Source organism: Malassezia restricta, chromosome I (assembly GCF_003290485.1).
Source record: "Malassezia restricta chromosome I, complete sequence".
NCBI classification, from domain to species: Eukaryota; Fungi; Basidiomycota; class Malasseziomycetes; order Malasseziales; family Malasseziaceae; genus Malassezia; species Malassezia restricta.
Window position 1 is genome coordinate 868,314 of NC_040193.1, and position 13,348 is coordinate 881,661.

General features: G+C 59.3%; 11 protein-coding genes across 11 annotated transcripts; 6 read left to right on the forward strand and 5 right to left on the reverse strand.

The window, feature by feature from the left end:
• MRET_0507 (mRNA-decapping enzyme 1B) lies at window positions 1–879 on the reverse strand (the record flags this gene model as incomplete). The annotated part of the gene is made up of 1 exon (XM_027627134.1): window positions 1–879. One exon carries the CDS (start codon window positions 877–879, stop codon window positions 1–3), a length of 879 nt encoding a protein of 292 aa, XP_027483193.1.
• A 140-nt stretch (window positions 880–1,019) lies between these two features.
• On the forward strand, window positions 1,020–3,755 carry MRET_0508 (replication fork protection complex subunit Tof1/Swi1; the record flags this gene model as incomplete). Its single annotated transcript, XM_027627135.1, has 1 exon — window positions 1,020–3,755. One exon carries the CDS (start codon window positions 1,020–1,022, stop codon window positions 3,753–3,755), a length of 2,736 nt encoding a protein of 911 aa, XP_027483186.1.
• MRET_0509 (DNA polymerase subunit cdc27) lies at window positions 3,752–4,405 on the reverse strand (the record flags this gene model as incomplete). The annotated part of the gene is made up of 1 exon (XM_027627136.1): window positions 3,752–4,405. One exon carries the CDS (start codon window positions 4,403–4,405, stop codon window positions 3,752–3,754), a length of 654 nt encoding a protein of 217 aa, XP_027483187.1.
• An 87-nt stretch (window positions 4,406–4,492) lies between these two features.
• Window positions 4,493–5,875, forward strand: MRET_0510 (ATP-dependent RNA helicase DDX19/DBP5; the record flags this gene model as incomplete). Its single annotated transcript, XM_027627137.1, has 1 exon — window positions 4,493–5,875. The coding sequence occupies one exon, from the start codon at window positions 4,493–4,495 to the stop codon at window positions 5,873–5,875; it is 1,383 nt and encodes a 460-aa protein (XP_027483228.1).
• A 63-nt stretch (window positions 5,876–5,938) lies between these two features.
• MRET_0511 (uncharacterized protein) lies at window positions 5,939–7,816 on the forward strand (the record flags this gene model as incomplete). The annotated part of the gene is made up of 1 exon (XM_027627138.1): window positions 5,939–7,816. One exon carries the CDS (start codon window positions 5,939–5,941, stop codon window positions 7,814–7,816), a length of 1,878 nt encoding a protein of 625 aa, XP_027483227.1.
• A 6-nt stretch (window positions 7,817–7,822) lies between these two features.
• MRET_0512 (uncharacterized protein) lies at window positions 7,823–8,149 on the reverse strand (the record flags this gene model as incomplete). Its single annotated transcript, XM_027627139.1, has 1 exon — window positions 7,823–8,149. One exon carries the CDS (start codon window positions 8,147–8,149, stop codon window positions 7,823–7,825), a length of 327 nt encoding a protein of 108 aa, XP_027483226.1.
• A 134-nt stretch (window positions 8,150–8,283) lies between these two features.
• MRET_0513 (CRAL/TRIO domain protein) lies at window positions 8,284–10,137 on the forward strand (the record flags this gene model as incomplete). The annotated part of the gene is made up of 1 exon (XM_027627140.1): window positions 8,284–10,137. The coding sequence occupies one exon, from the start codon at window positions 8,284–8,286 to the stop codon at window positions 10,135–10,137; it is 1,854 nt and encodes a 617-aa protein (XP_027483225.1).
• Window positions 10,138–10,140: 3 nt separating this feature from the next.
• On the reverse strand, window positions 10,141–10,419 carry MRET_0514 (F-type H+-transporting ATPase subunit k; the record flags this gene model as incomplete). The annotated part of the gene is made up of 3 exons (XM_027627141.1): window positions 10,141–10,201; window positions 10,232–10,370; window positions 10,401–10,419. The coding sequence occupies 3 exons, from the start codon at window positions 10,417–10,419 to the stop codon at window positions 10,141–10,143; spliced, it is 219 nt and encodes a 72-aa protein (XP_027483240.1).
• A 214-nt stretch (window positions 10,420–10,633) lies between these two features.
• MRET_0515 (uncharacterized protein) lies at window positions 10,634–11,683 on the forward strand (the record flags this gene model as incomplete). Its single annotated transcript, XM_027627142.1, has 1 exon — window positions 10,634–11,683. The coding sequence occupies one exon, from the start codon at window positions 10,634–10,636 to the stop codon at window positions 11,681–11,683; it is 1,050 nt and encodes a 349-aa protein (XP_027483236.1).
• A 118-nt stretch (window positions 11,684–11,801) lies between these two features.
• MRET_0516 (large subunit ribosomal protein L32e) lies at window positions 11,802–12,235 on the reverse strand (the record flags this gene model as incomplete). The annotated part of the gene is made up of 2 exons (XM_027627143.1): window positions 11,802–11,865; window positions 11,907–12,235. 2 exons carry the CDS (start codon window positions 12,233–12,235, stop codon window positions 11,802–11,804), a joined length of 393 nt encoding a protein of 130 aa, XP_027483230.1.
• A 247-nt stretch (window positions 12,236–12,482) lies between these two features.
• Window positions 12,483–13,132, forward strand: MRET_0517 (large subunit ribosomal protein L13Ae; the record flags this gene model as incomplete). The annotated part of the gene is made up of 2 exons (XM_027627144.1): window positions 12,483–12,641; window positions 12,677–13,132. The coding sequence occupies 2 exons, from the start codon at window positions 12,483–12,485 to the stop codon at window positions 13,130–13,132; spliced, it is 615 nt and encodes a 204-aa protein (XP_027483229.1).
• Between the last annotated feature and the right edge of the window lie 216 nt (window positions 13,133–13,348).

Below are 13,348 nucleotides of genomic sequence, written 5' to 3' on the forward strand. Positions count from 1 at the left end.
CTATCTATGACCACGCTGGTACTCGGCGTACAGCTTTTCCACGTAGGCCTGGTCCGTACACAGCTGTACAATCAACTTTTGCACGAAATCGGCGCGCGACAAGTGCCCTTCCAGCCCTACCACCACCTGCGAGGCTGGGAGTGTGTCGCCTATAGAAGTCGGTGGCGACTTGGGTGCGCGCAATTCATCGACAGGTTCCATCGCCATAGGATCGGAGCTCTCTTGCACGGATGCTGTCCCAAATAGTGTATCCAGATCAATCGGGGTGCTTTGTATTTGCGACGCAGGTTCTGGTGCCTTTGGCTCTGGGGCGGTGTCTTGGTTCTTGTCCGAGGCTTCGCGAAAGAGGGCGTTCAGGATCGAGGCACCCGTGCGCTCTTGCTCAGTAAAGGTGGGTGCCTCGGGCTGGCCAAAGAGGGCATCCATGCTGATGGAGGTAGGAGCGTGGTCTACGCGCAGCGGCGGGGGAGCTGGCGGAGGATAGGGCGCCTTTTGCAGCGATGTGATCGTCTTGGCTAGTTGCTCGAGCTGGGACGGCTCAAAGATCCAGAATCCGTAAATGGTATGATCGCCAGCGTTGCCATCATCTGGCTGGTGTGCACGGTAAATGAGAAAGGCCTCACTGATCTCCACGTCATCGCTCGGCGTGAAACCGACATAGAAAGGCTCAGGGTCGTTTCGGTTCAGAATCTGCAGGCCATAGTATGGTGCCTCGGAGCGCTGGTACAGAAACAGTGGGCCTTCCACACTCGTCTTGGTCCACTCATTTTCATACGTATAGTACACGACAAAGGACGCAGAGGCAAGTATGTGCAGTGCGCATGGATCAATCCGCTGCAGCACGCGCGTATTCAACTGCAGTCGTGCGTCTAGATCCATCCAGGGCAACCGTCCACAGCGTGCGGAGCGAGGGGAAGGATGTTTCTCACCAAGACCTAGTAGGGCCGTCGTACACATACACACCTCCATCACGGGGGGACGCGGCGCGACGCGTCACGCGGCGAGGTACGTTCCCTCTCATGGTGGCCTCGGACACGGACGATGTGTGGCGCCAGGTATGGAGTGACGAGGGCGACTCGGTCAGCACCGTGTCGGAGGAGGAGCCGGAAGTAGAGGCCGGTGATGTCGATATGGACGAGCGTGTCGAGATGCTTCGCGCACCTGTCTTGTCGATCTGCACAGCCTTGGGTGGCTACGAGCATGTCCAGCAGCTCGGGCGCACGGAGCTCGTGTATCGCGTCGGCGATGACTGCCTAGAATGCTTACGGGATCTTCGCCGTCTGTGGCGCCAGGATGATACCGATGCTAGTCGTGCGATCGCGCGCGTATTTGCTGAGCTCGGCACGCTTCACAATGATCTCATCCCGATCCTCCTGCACTGTGCCGGCGGAGGAGACAAAGCTGACAAGATTGCTTTGGCATGCACAGATCTCATTACGGCACTGACGTGGCCTATTGACTGGGATGCCGAGCTACACGACATGACGACGCGCATGGAAGAAGACGAAAACGAGCAAGTTCTCGCCAAGTTGCTGGAATTACAGAGTGCGCAAGTGCAGTACAAGTCATCGATTCTGCGCGAGCGTGCCAAAGAGCCGCGCCTTGGTGACCGCACTGTCCTGTCCTGTGTCCTTCGTCACGTTCTTGCGCCCTCTCTCAAGCCAAGATCAGAGCGAACGGAGCGCGACGTGGGTGTAACCAGCATGTGCTTGCATCTCTTCCGCAACCTACTAGCCATTCGTGACCCGCCACTGCAATCGTTCAGCACCGGCAATATCGCTAACATGTCGCTTCAGAGCGTCCTTGTCCAGCAAATGGACACTTTCCACATCCTAGATGCACTCCGCATGCTGGCGAGTCAGGCCGACACAAAAGAGTTTGAGATGTGGACGCCCATCGTGGCGGAAAGCGTATACCATATGGTGAGTGGAACGCCGCCTGCATGGCTCGCAGGCGCCATCGAGACTTCGCCGCTTTCTGCCTCCCTGTCCGCTGAGGCCTCGGAACGCCGCTTAAGCCGGCGAAATGCCAGCGCAAGGCACTCGCGCTTTGGCACGACGATTCAGTTCCCCGCACACGATGGCTCGCTGCGTATCGCACGCACACCTGCAGCGCTGACCGAGCGCGTCGATCGTCTGGAACAGCGCGTGATAGACCGTACGAAGCGCCGCGTGTCACGCCGTCGGCCGGCTTTTGATCGCGGCGCGCCGCCGACGCAAGTGCACTGGACGCCGAGTGCCCAGCGCGTGCTGCGCACATGGGCCGATCGATTCGTATTGGACGGCCTCTTTGGCGTGCTTGTGCCGGCCTATCTTCGAGATATCCATGCCGAACGCGAGCGCGTCGGTGGCTTGGAGGCAGCTCGTTGCAAGGCCATCCAACTCGCGTCATTTTTCCTCGAGTATGCCATGGCGCGCCGTATGCCCATGGCGCATGTGAGCTTATGGCTCGAGCCATGGGCCTTTCGCCTTGTGCGCGCACGCACCGCGATGGCGCTAGAGAGCCGTCAGTGGCTCGAGTTTACCTTGAGTGTGCGCCTTTGGACGACGCAGCTCCGCCTTTTGGAAGCATTGTCCCGCAGCGCACTAGATGCTGAGCGCGAGGCGGCTGAATCGCTGCAGCACACGCTCTACTACGACGGTGAGTACCTTGATACGGCGCTGCATGCGATGCATGCGTATTCGACGCAGAGCTTTGCGTGCCTCGAGGCCATCATCGACTTTAGCTACATGATGCCGAGACTCCTGGAGCGGCACGCATCTACAAGCACCTACATGTTTGTCAAGACATCGAAGGATGAGCGCATCTTCCGCTTCGAGTCGTTCCAGCGGTCCATGGCATCCACACGACTCGTGCATGCCTGCACCCAGTACCTTGCTCGCTACCGCGACTCTTCCTGCGCATCGACGATGCTTCCACGCCTCGCAGCCGTCGTGCACCGCACCATTGTGCGCGCCTCGCACGTCGCGTTGTTCTTTAGCGCCAAGATCCGACACGTATGGGACCGAGTCATGGCAGACGGTGCGCATATGCAGCGAGTCCACCCACAAGCCGCGCGTGACTTGGCTCGGCTGTACCACATCATTCGAAAGACGTTCTTGCGACTTAGCGACGCATCGCGCCAAGCCTACGAGGTCGGTCGCCGTCCGCCCAAGCCGACAGCCGAGCTCTACGTCCGCTCAGAGCTGTCGCACAGCGAGCAGATTGGCGTCGCTGTCGGCCTTCTTGCCGAGGCGCACAAACTTACGAGCGTATCGTGGGTTCGCACGGCGTTGGAACGCGCGAGTATGGAGCGCATGTCACACCAGCCCGAGGCACACGTACCAGAGGCGCATATGCCACTGTATCCCGAGCATGAGCTGCCTGACGGCGGTCCTGACGCTGCGCACTTGGCACCACTGCGTTTGTTGTGCCGACTCGTGGAGCTGGAAGAAAAAGCAGAGGGCACATGGTACGTCCCTCCTGACTGTGCGCCCAACACGCTCGCTCGGTACGGCCAGATCATCGACCAGTACCTCACAGAGCCACTGGTCATCGAGGGCCAGAGCCTCAAGGATCTTGTGCGCGCTAAACGGCCTCGACCGCCAGCCACCGACCGTCCAGCACAGCGGCCCCGCATCGAAGACGAGGTGCCGAGTCTGTCAGATGCCGAGTCGTCCCCTCCCACGAGTTCGTCGCCACAGATCGCTGCGCCCGAGCCCATGGAGGCCAAGGGCGTGCCCGATTTGTTCCTGCTCTCTGATACAGAGGCCTAACGCTTGCCAAAGAAGCTCAGCAGGCTATGCTGCTTCGGTGCCGCTTTTGAAGGTCCTTTAGGCGACGCCTTGGTAGGCGATTTCGAAGGTGCGGGAGCTGCTGGAGCTGTCGATGCTGGCTGCGCCGATGGTGCCGCCTCATCGCCCGATTCATACGTCTCGATATCCTGAAACACTGTATATCCCTTTTCATTTTTCGTACGAATCCTCTTTATGACTTTGCGTCGCTTGTTTGTAGATGACGGGGGAGGAGGAGCTCGAACCTCCTCGTCCTTTTGAATGGCGCCAAATGCGCCAAGACCCGCATGGCGCTGAGCAGCATAGGCCTCGTCATACACGAGAGCTCGGTTGACAGAGGCCAGCATGGCTGGATCGTACGATGTACCCACTGGCTGCAAAGCATAGACTTGCTTTTTGCCGTTGGAAAGTCGAGCCAGGGTGCTCTCCAGCTCGCTCGCCGGCACGACAAATACATGATGTACGTCGTGCACGGCATATATGACCGACACATCCTCCGCCTCGGCAAAGCGCCCGAGCGCTGCCTTGGCCTCGTCGACATGCATGCCCATCTCACGGCTGAGTAGACGGTACGTGACAGCTTGCTTGTCGTGCAGGATCCGCGCCGTGAGGAAAGCATGGGTATCGTCCATGGTCGTCGCTGTCAGGCCGCGATGCTGGGCGCGTGGGTCCACGCATACATAATTCCCCATTTTTCCTCCATCGTTTGTCCATCGACGATGAGCGACCCGAAAGTTGAGTCTCTCTCGGAGCGCCTAGGTGACATTCTAGCTGACGTGTCGCGCACGTCCGACTGGGCAGAAGAAGGTGATGATGCTTCCAAGAACGAGGGTCCCCTTCACGAATCCAAATACGATGTCCAAGTCACTCTCGCCGATCAGCAGGCTGATCCCAACTCGCCGCTGTACTCGGTCAAGTCCTTTGACGACCTGGGCTTACACGAAGACCTCCTCAAGGGCATTTATGCGATGAAGTACACGAAGCCGTCCAAAATTCAGGAGCGTGCTTTGCCACTACTGCTGCAAAACCCGCCACGTAATATGATCGGACAGTCGCAGTCTGGAACGGGCAAGACGGCGGCTTTTGTGCTGACTATGCTATCACGCATCGACTTTAGCGAGGAAAAGACACAGGCTCTGGCTCTAGCGCCGTCGCGTGAGTTGGCTCGGCAAATTATGGATGTGGTTCAAGAGATGGGCAAATTCACGCCGGTCAAGACAGCCTTTGCGATTCCCGACTCCATCAAACGTGGCCAAAAAGTCTCGGCGCACCTCGTGGTCGGTACGCCAGGCACCGTGTACGAATTTCTACGGACGCGCATGCTGGATCCGGCGGGCATCAAGGTATTTGTGTTGGATGAGGCCGACAATATGCTCGACCAGCAGGGTCTGGGCGAGCAGAGTTTCCGCGTCAGACTCTTGATGCCCAAAACATGTCAGCTGGTGCTGTTTAGCGCGACATTCCCTGAGAGTGTGCACAAGTATGCGACGAAGATTGCGCCGAATGCCAACGAAATTCGGCTCAAGCAAGAAGAATTGAGTGTGGAGAGCATTCGCCAATTTTACATGAACTGCAAGTCGGAGGAGCACAAGTATGAGGTGCTGGTGGAGTTGTACAATCTCCTCACCATCGGTCAGAGCATCATCTTTTGTGCGAAGCGCCACACAGCTGACAAGATTGCGCAGCGCATGACGGCCGAGGGGCACCGTGTTGATTCGCTGCATGGTAAGCTCGATACATCGGCGCGTGACCGCACGATCGACGATTTCCGGTCGGGTAAGTGCAAGGTGCTGATTGCCACGAATGTCATTGCACGGGGCATCGATATCCAACAGGTGACGCTCGTCATCAACTACGACATGCCTCTGACACAGAGTGGCGAGCCTGATGCTGATACGTACCTGCATCGCGTCGGGCGCACAGGTCGCTTTGGCCGCAAGGGCGTGTCGATCAACTTTGTACATGACGAAAAATCCAAGCAACAAATGGAGGCGATCGAGCGTGCGCTTCACTGCCGCATTGTGCCGGTACAAACGGACGACCTCGAAGAGATGGAATCCACCATCAAAGAGGCGCTCAAGAGCAGCCAAGGCTCCCAGTAGGTGGTTATATAATCAATTCAGGGACCTACGTGGGTCCCCTCGGATCGACGCGGTGCGACGATCATGTCGTCTGCACCGCGTGACGAGGCCGACATGACGCAGCTCACCCTCTCCGAAGACTCTGTCCAGCCAGAGCCCCTGTCTGACGAGGCCCTGGGTGCTCTACAGCGCTGGATGCTGTCGATCGCTTGCGTACATTTTGATTTGGAGCTGGGGCCGGACGTCGAGTGTATGTATCCGCCGCTGGGAATCAGCAAGGAGGAAAAGGACAATATCGCGTTCTCTTCCTTCCCTGACACGCATGTATTTAATGATGGAGACCTTGTGTTCTCATGGCGCGTGCGTGAAGTGCCGTTAGACGCATCGAATGCGTCGCCGCCGGCCTCCTCGAAGCCGGCGCCGCCCCGCCGCTCTCCCTCGGTGCGTGAGTCCATGACACGTAGTGTGTCATGGCTACGTCGATCGCGCAATGAAGCGGTAGTGGATGCATCTCCGCGTCTGCACAGCCGGAGCACGTCCTACCTATATGGATACACGTATTTTCTCCAGCGCCGAGATACGTCGCGGCGGCGAGGCTACTTTCAAAAATCGCTCGTGATTCTCTCGCATCTGCCGTATGTGGGCCTGTTTCACCAAGTGATTGCGCGACTTGGACCTGCCTTCTTTGAGCACGGTATGGTGGTGCTGGAATCGTTTGTGCACGACGTGATCCGATGGCCCAGCCCTGAGCCAGGACTCACGCTGAGTGTATCGGTTCTGGGCACGTTATTGCATGCGTCTCTGCCGCATGGCCTTGAGGCGCAAAATGGCGATGGCATGCAGTCGGGCACGAGTGCATCGCTGCCTATCCTAGCGTCTGTGCCTTCGACACCGCTGATACAAGTATTTTATGAGCTCTTGCCTGACCTGTGGCGCCTTTGGGAATGTATGCTGACGGCTGAGCCGATCCTCATTGTAGGTCGCGATCCACGAACCACGAGTGATGCCGTGTGGCACCTCGTGGATCTCATCCGACCGGTCCCTGTCGCCGGAGACTTTCGTCCCTTCTTCCACATCCACGACTACGACTTTCGTGCCTTTGTCACGCGCGCTACGCCGCCGACCGGTGTGGTGCTCGGCGCGACGAATCCCTTCTTTTTGCAGACTTGTGCGACGTGGCCCCACATTGTACAGCTCGGCCGCGGTGACAAACCTGCCCACCAGGGCCGCGATACGCCCACAGCGCGTATCGTGTCTTCTAGCAAGCGACGTGTTAACAAAGACACGACCCTTCTCAAGCAGCTGTTGCAATGGCGTGATTCGCCCTCGCAACTTGAGCATGCAAATGCTGTCCTGCGGCGCTACTTCTCTGACCTCACTGAACGATTCCTTGCGCCGCTGCACCAGCACATGGCGACGCTGATACCTGCCTCGTTTGACTTGACGTCGCCTGCCGAGGTACCGCCCATCAAGTCGTTTCACCGCGAAACGTTTCTGCAATGGCTGAAATCTCATCCTGGACCGCTTCGCATGCGGCAGCGATCCCTATCGCCGGCCAGTGTGCTCCGTCACTCGCTGTACTCGGACTTTCTGCAGTCGCCCAACTTTGCCGTGTGGCTCCAGGGGCGCGTAGAGGCAGCGCAATACGAGCAGCGTCAACGGCGCATTGCGGCCTTGGCGATGGGCGATGTCGTTACGTTTGGACGCACGCGCTCGGACATCGAGTCGATCGATCTGTATCTACGTCTACGTGAAGAGCTGCGGGCTCTCGAGACGGCACTGCAAGCGCCGCGTGCAGCGCCTGGGCCTGGTGCGCGGTGGCGCGCATCGATGGAGCCCAGCGGCACGGGTATGTCTCTCATCGAATCGCGTGCGATGATCGCGCAGCGTACGCGCCTCGCAGCACAGATGGAACGCCTGCTCCAGACGATGCCTCCAGATCTGCGTGTAGGGTTGCCGTAGAGATCATCACACGATCGGGGCCAAGAGTCGGCGGAGCATGCGCGAGACGGCGCCTGTTGCGACGATCTGCGGACGGCGCAGGCGGCTTAGGTGCGTGCGCGACATGCCTGAATTGAGATGCTGCTTGTTCGAATGGGCGCGCTTAATTTTCGGCGTGCCGCGTGACGAGCCTTGGATGGGGAAAAAGCGCTTTTTTGTGGCTGAGTGCGTCTTGAGTTTGTACAAGTGGGCCTTTGGCCGCGGTGCCGCGAGTGACATGGATGTGGTGGACAGGACACGCGACATGGGCGGTGCCGCGAGGCGCACACTTTGTCGCAAGGCACTCAGCAGCATCGTGGGTCAAGGAGCACGTCCCAGCCAGCGTCGTGGGCGTCCATCTTCTGATTCACGTGACCAACAACCCCACGTATCGTGGGTGTGACCCCAGGGGGGGCGTCGGCGGACGTCGCCTGGTTGCTTGGCGCAACATGGCCGGCTCGCGCGCGTCGGGGAGGCGTAAAAGTACACAGAGTGTACTTGATGCCTACTGTGCTGTACAGACTTTGTTCAGGGACCATGAGAGTGTGGTGGACGCACTCCACGCGGACCTCATGGAGCATGCGATGCAGGCATTGTCAGCGGAGCGCACATACACGGAGGAGGAGCGGCAAAGGGTGCTCGAGTTTCTCGATGACCGCATCATGATCTTTCGATTCCTCCGCCGCGCCGGCTTCGATAAGGACACGGCTCGGTCTATGCTGATCAAGACGGTGGCATGGCGCATGGAAGGCGCGATTGATGCCTTGCCACAAGACTTGCTGCAATCGCCGTATATGAATGCTACGTCGAACGGCATCCCTCTATTTTGGCAGCACTCGCGCTTTCGTGACAAGCTTGGGCGCCCCGCGTTGTACGTGCGTCTTCAGCACGTAGAGCGTACGCCGGAAGGGCTGCACGAGTTGAAAAAGACCATCATTGCCTCGTTTGACGTCATGCGGCGCTACCTCTTGCGTGTGAATCGGCGGACTAGGCGCGGAGACCCCGTCATACAATGTGTCGTGCTCGTGGATGTCATGGACGCAGGCCTCGCCAACGTCGAGCTCGATATCCTGCCGTTTTTCACGGATTTGCTCAAAAATCACTACCCCAGCCTATGTGGCGCTGTGTATATTTTGCGGTACTCGTGGTTTCATGCCGGGCTGTGGCGTATGCTGCGTCCCATCCTGCCGCCCAAGCTCCTTGAGCGTCTGTTTTTCGTCGACAGGCCGGAGCTACTGGCGCACTTTGAGCACCATATGCCGCGGTCCCTGGGCGGCCCGTTGAGCATACCTATCGCGCCTGATACGAGCGATGTGTTCAACTATTTCGTCCGTGCAGCGGCCTGGTCGCATCCGTCATCGTCTTCCTCTGGCCCCACGCCCAAGGCCACGGACCCGTCTCCGCCTGCGCTCCGGATCCGCCAACATGACTTTGACACGATTTACGATGTCATGTCATGCATGGGCTCACCCTACACGCCGGCGAGGACGCCACTTACGCCCCACACAAGCATGCCCACGACGCCGCGCCAACATGCTCAGACAGGCTCGCCGATCCCATTACATGACCTGCCCACATCGCCCAAGGCGTACCGCCGGCAACGTGCGTCGGGCGATGCCCGCTCTGTGGTATCGTGGTTCCTATCCTGGCTCTCGCCGCCCCAGCGGTCCGACGACGACGAGGCGCCTGCCGAGCCTATCAGGACCAGCCGAGGCGGTGACGCAGACGCTGCGCCTGCACCGACACCACCTGCCACTGCCACGGCCCCACCCACGGCATACGGGACAGCTGAGAGCAACACAGTGACACGGTACCTGTCATGGCGCGCGCACAAGTACGCCGAGATGGACGGGCATGTGTCGCCGTACAACATCGAGAACCCTTACTTTGGATACCCCGCCTCGTACGTGACCCATGACCCTGCCAGCGTGGATATGACCGCCTCGGACCCAGCGGCGGCAGCGGCGGTCGCCGCCAGCGGCGGCGCCCGGCCGGCCGGCTTCTCGCGCGAAATCCATGTGAAGCGACGGAAGCGTGACTTGGTGCGCACACTGTCGTACCTGTTTGTGCTGCGTCTCATTCGGCTGTACCACACGATACGCCGCGGCATCCTCGTCGTGGTGTGGAACGTGCTGGGCCCGCACCGGGCTTGGGCTTCGTTAGGGCGCACATCACCGGGACATCGGCCGTCGAGGTACACCCAGTGCCGCGTGCTAGTACTGCTGGCCCTGCTGCTGTACCTCCAGCTGCCTCGCGCACGCTTCCTCTCACTACTGATACCGCATTTCCATGCTATTGTATGAATGTTACTTGCTGTCCTCCTTGGCGGCCTCGGCAAGGAACTGCTTGATAAAGGCCTCCTCATCGCTGTTGTTAGTATATAGACATGCCACATACGCGCTCTCAGCATTCAGGGGCACCTTGTCCACGGAGGGCTTCTCCTTCTTCGACGAGCCACCGCTCATACCCGCGTACGCCGCGGCACCGATCGCACCGAACACACCCAGCACGAGGTGCTCGCTCGGGATCTTCATTCCTGCGCGTCAGCTTCCTTTCGCGCACGTACCTGCAATCGTGTAGGACATGTTGCTCGTAGTTAGGAAGCGGCCTCCGCTGGCTTCCAAGGCACCGTACGCACCCGCCCACCCGACTGGCCGCCGTGTCGCCCCGTGGCGCCGATGTCGGCCGAGATGGAGGTGCCACGCGAATCCCCAGCGCCCAGACACAATGCAGGGCGCGCCATTGTGCAGCGGCCTATGCCGCCACCTTTCCGGCGGGTGTGACGGAGACGACGCTGAGATGGCGTCGACGTCTGCATCGCCGACACAGAGAGTGCAAAGCCATCCACTCGACACGCTGTCGGCCGAAGATATGACGACGTTGCCCTGGACACCACGTCTTGGCACGTCGAGATCGATGCACAGCCTTCCTTCGCCACCCAGCTCTACGCAATCCGCGCGCAGTGTGCCGACACCTGGCAAGACTCGCCGCGTTCGATATGTAAAGACGCTCCAGGACGCGTCTCCACGGAATGTGTCTCGCTCCGAGGATGTCGACCACATCTTGGCTATGTGTTACAACGTCAGTATCGGTCGCATTCAACGCATGGCACCCGTACACAAAGAAACGTTGCACGCCATCGCTGCGAAGGAGCGCATTTGCATGGAGCTTCGCGAGGAGCTTGCGCGCGAAGAGGCGCAGCTGGAAGAGCTGCGCTCTGCATGGAAGCGCATGACGATGCGGATCGGAACGCATCCACCTGCACATGTGCCCCATCGTCGTCCACCGCCCGCCTCTCCGACTGCGCAGTCGACGCGTGAGACGTCGCGGATCGCAGACCATGCCAAGGCAGCTGAAACATGGCCCGATTGGCGACGCATACCCTCGCAGCTTTCGAATCAGTTCCATGCCATGATGGATCAGTTTCAGACGGCGGACCATGATACAGGCCCATCATCATCGCCCACTCAAGACCGCGCTGTGCGTAAGGGCAAAGCTAGGCGGTTTGCCGCCTCTCGTACACACACGCAGGACATGCTCTCGATCACAGATGAACTGCACCCTGACATCCTGCGTGAAAAGCTGTCGTCAGGCTGGCATGTGTTATCACAGCGCCTGCGCGACACCACCGCTTCGTTTGCCGACCTATCGACGTGGGCGCCAGACGATCCACCGCCTACATCGAGCCAAAGCAGCCGAGCATCCCTGCCTTTTTCTATGGAGGACACGGCCTTCGGCACGGTCTCTGGCCTCGATGCCATGCACCGCGCCGCCACTGCACCCAGCGTCCTGCCTCTTGCGGAGAAGCGGCATGCCCCGGCCCCAGAAGCACATCTTCGCATCGTCTAGATACCCAAGCACACTTAGACGGGAAACGCGTCTCCATTTTGATGGGCATACATACCCAAAGGCCAGCGTGGGCACAAACCTATAGAAACAGCTAGGCATCAACCAAGACCGATGTATTTTATGCCTCCTGCGCGCGAACGCGGGCGTTGGCGTTGGTAACGCGGACGCCAAGCACCTTGGCCCTGCGATGTTGTTAGTATGCGATGCAAACGACCATACGTACTTCTCGAGGATCTGAATACGCTTCTTGCTGCTCACGTTGTGGGCAATCTCAGCGGCAAACGTGTTGTTGTGCATGAGAAGGAGATCCATGTCGTTGACGTTGGCCACCACAAAGCGGCGGTAGCCGTTGGGCATAATGTGGCGCGTCTTCTTGTTCGAGCCGTAGCCGATCTTGGGCATGCTGATCGTGCCCTTGAAGCGACGGCGAACACAGTTGTCAATACCCGTAGGCTTGCGCCAGTTGGGGCTGACACGCTTGAAGCGGTCCGACTGGTGGCGGGCGAACTTCTTGGTCCGCTTCTTCACAATAGGAATCGTAGCAGCCGGCATGATACACTAGGCAGCGACCGTAGGGTAAGAGAAGCTAAGGCGACCGAAGAAGCGCCCTAAGGCAGGCTGCCCTCGCTTTGCATGCTCGGCCGAGGAAAGCAAAAGCGCACGACTCGCTTTGGTCCCACGCTCCTCTCAAACTATAGTTTGTACACGTGATCTACCTGCGCAGCCAGGGAGACAGACTTGCCCAGGTGCGCCGCTGCGTACGTTTTCCTTACCTGCTGGCCACTGACCTACAATAACCATGTCGCTTATGCAGAGCACTCCGTTCATCGTCGACGGCAAGGGTCACCTCCTCGGCCGTCTTGCCTCGATCGTGGCCAAGCAGATCCTGCTAGGCCAGAAGGTGGTTGTGGTGCGCTCCGAGCTCATTAACGTCTCGGGCAGCTTCTTCCGCAACAAGGTATGTTGGCGTGCTCACGAAACTAACCTGCTCAGTTGAAGTACCACGCTTTCATGCACAAGCGCCACCTTGTGAACCCCCGCAAGAGCGGTCCCTTCCACCACCGTGCTCCTTCGCGCATCCTGCACCGTGCTGTCCGCGGTATGATTCCTCACAAGACGGCGCGTGGTGCCGCTGCGCTCCAGCGTCTGAAGGTGTACGAAGGTGTGCCTCCGCCCTACGACCGCAAGAAGAAGGTCGTTATCCCAGATGCCCTCCGTGTGCTGCGTCTCAAGCCGGGCCGCAAGTACGCTACGCTCAAGCGCATCTCGTCTGAGGTCGGCTGGAAGTACCAGGACATTGTCGACAAGCTCGAGGCCAAGCGCGTCGTCAAGCAGCAGGCCTTCCACGAGCGCAAGTCGGCTGCCACAAAGCAGCGCGCTGCTGCCGCCACGGCTGCTGCCTCGCAGCTCGAGCCCATCAACAAGCAGCTCGAGGCGTACGGCTACTAAGTGTATTTTCCACACATTCACACGCACCCATGACTGTGGTGCTCAAAATCCTCCTCACTTGGATCTAGGTAGGGGTGCGACGCATACCATGGTGCAGGTCGTCGTGGCTTTAGCTGGGACCACTCTGAGCGCCATGCTGGGTCGTGGTAGTCGGCGCCTGCCCTGGAGCTCGTGTCTTGATACGCTTGATTCCCTCCCCACTGTATCGTTGACGTA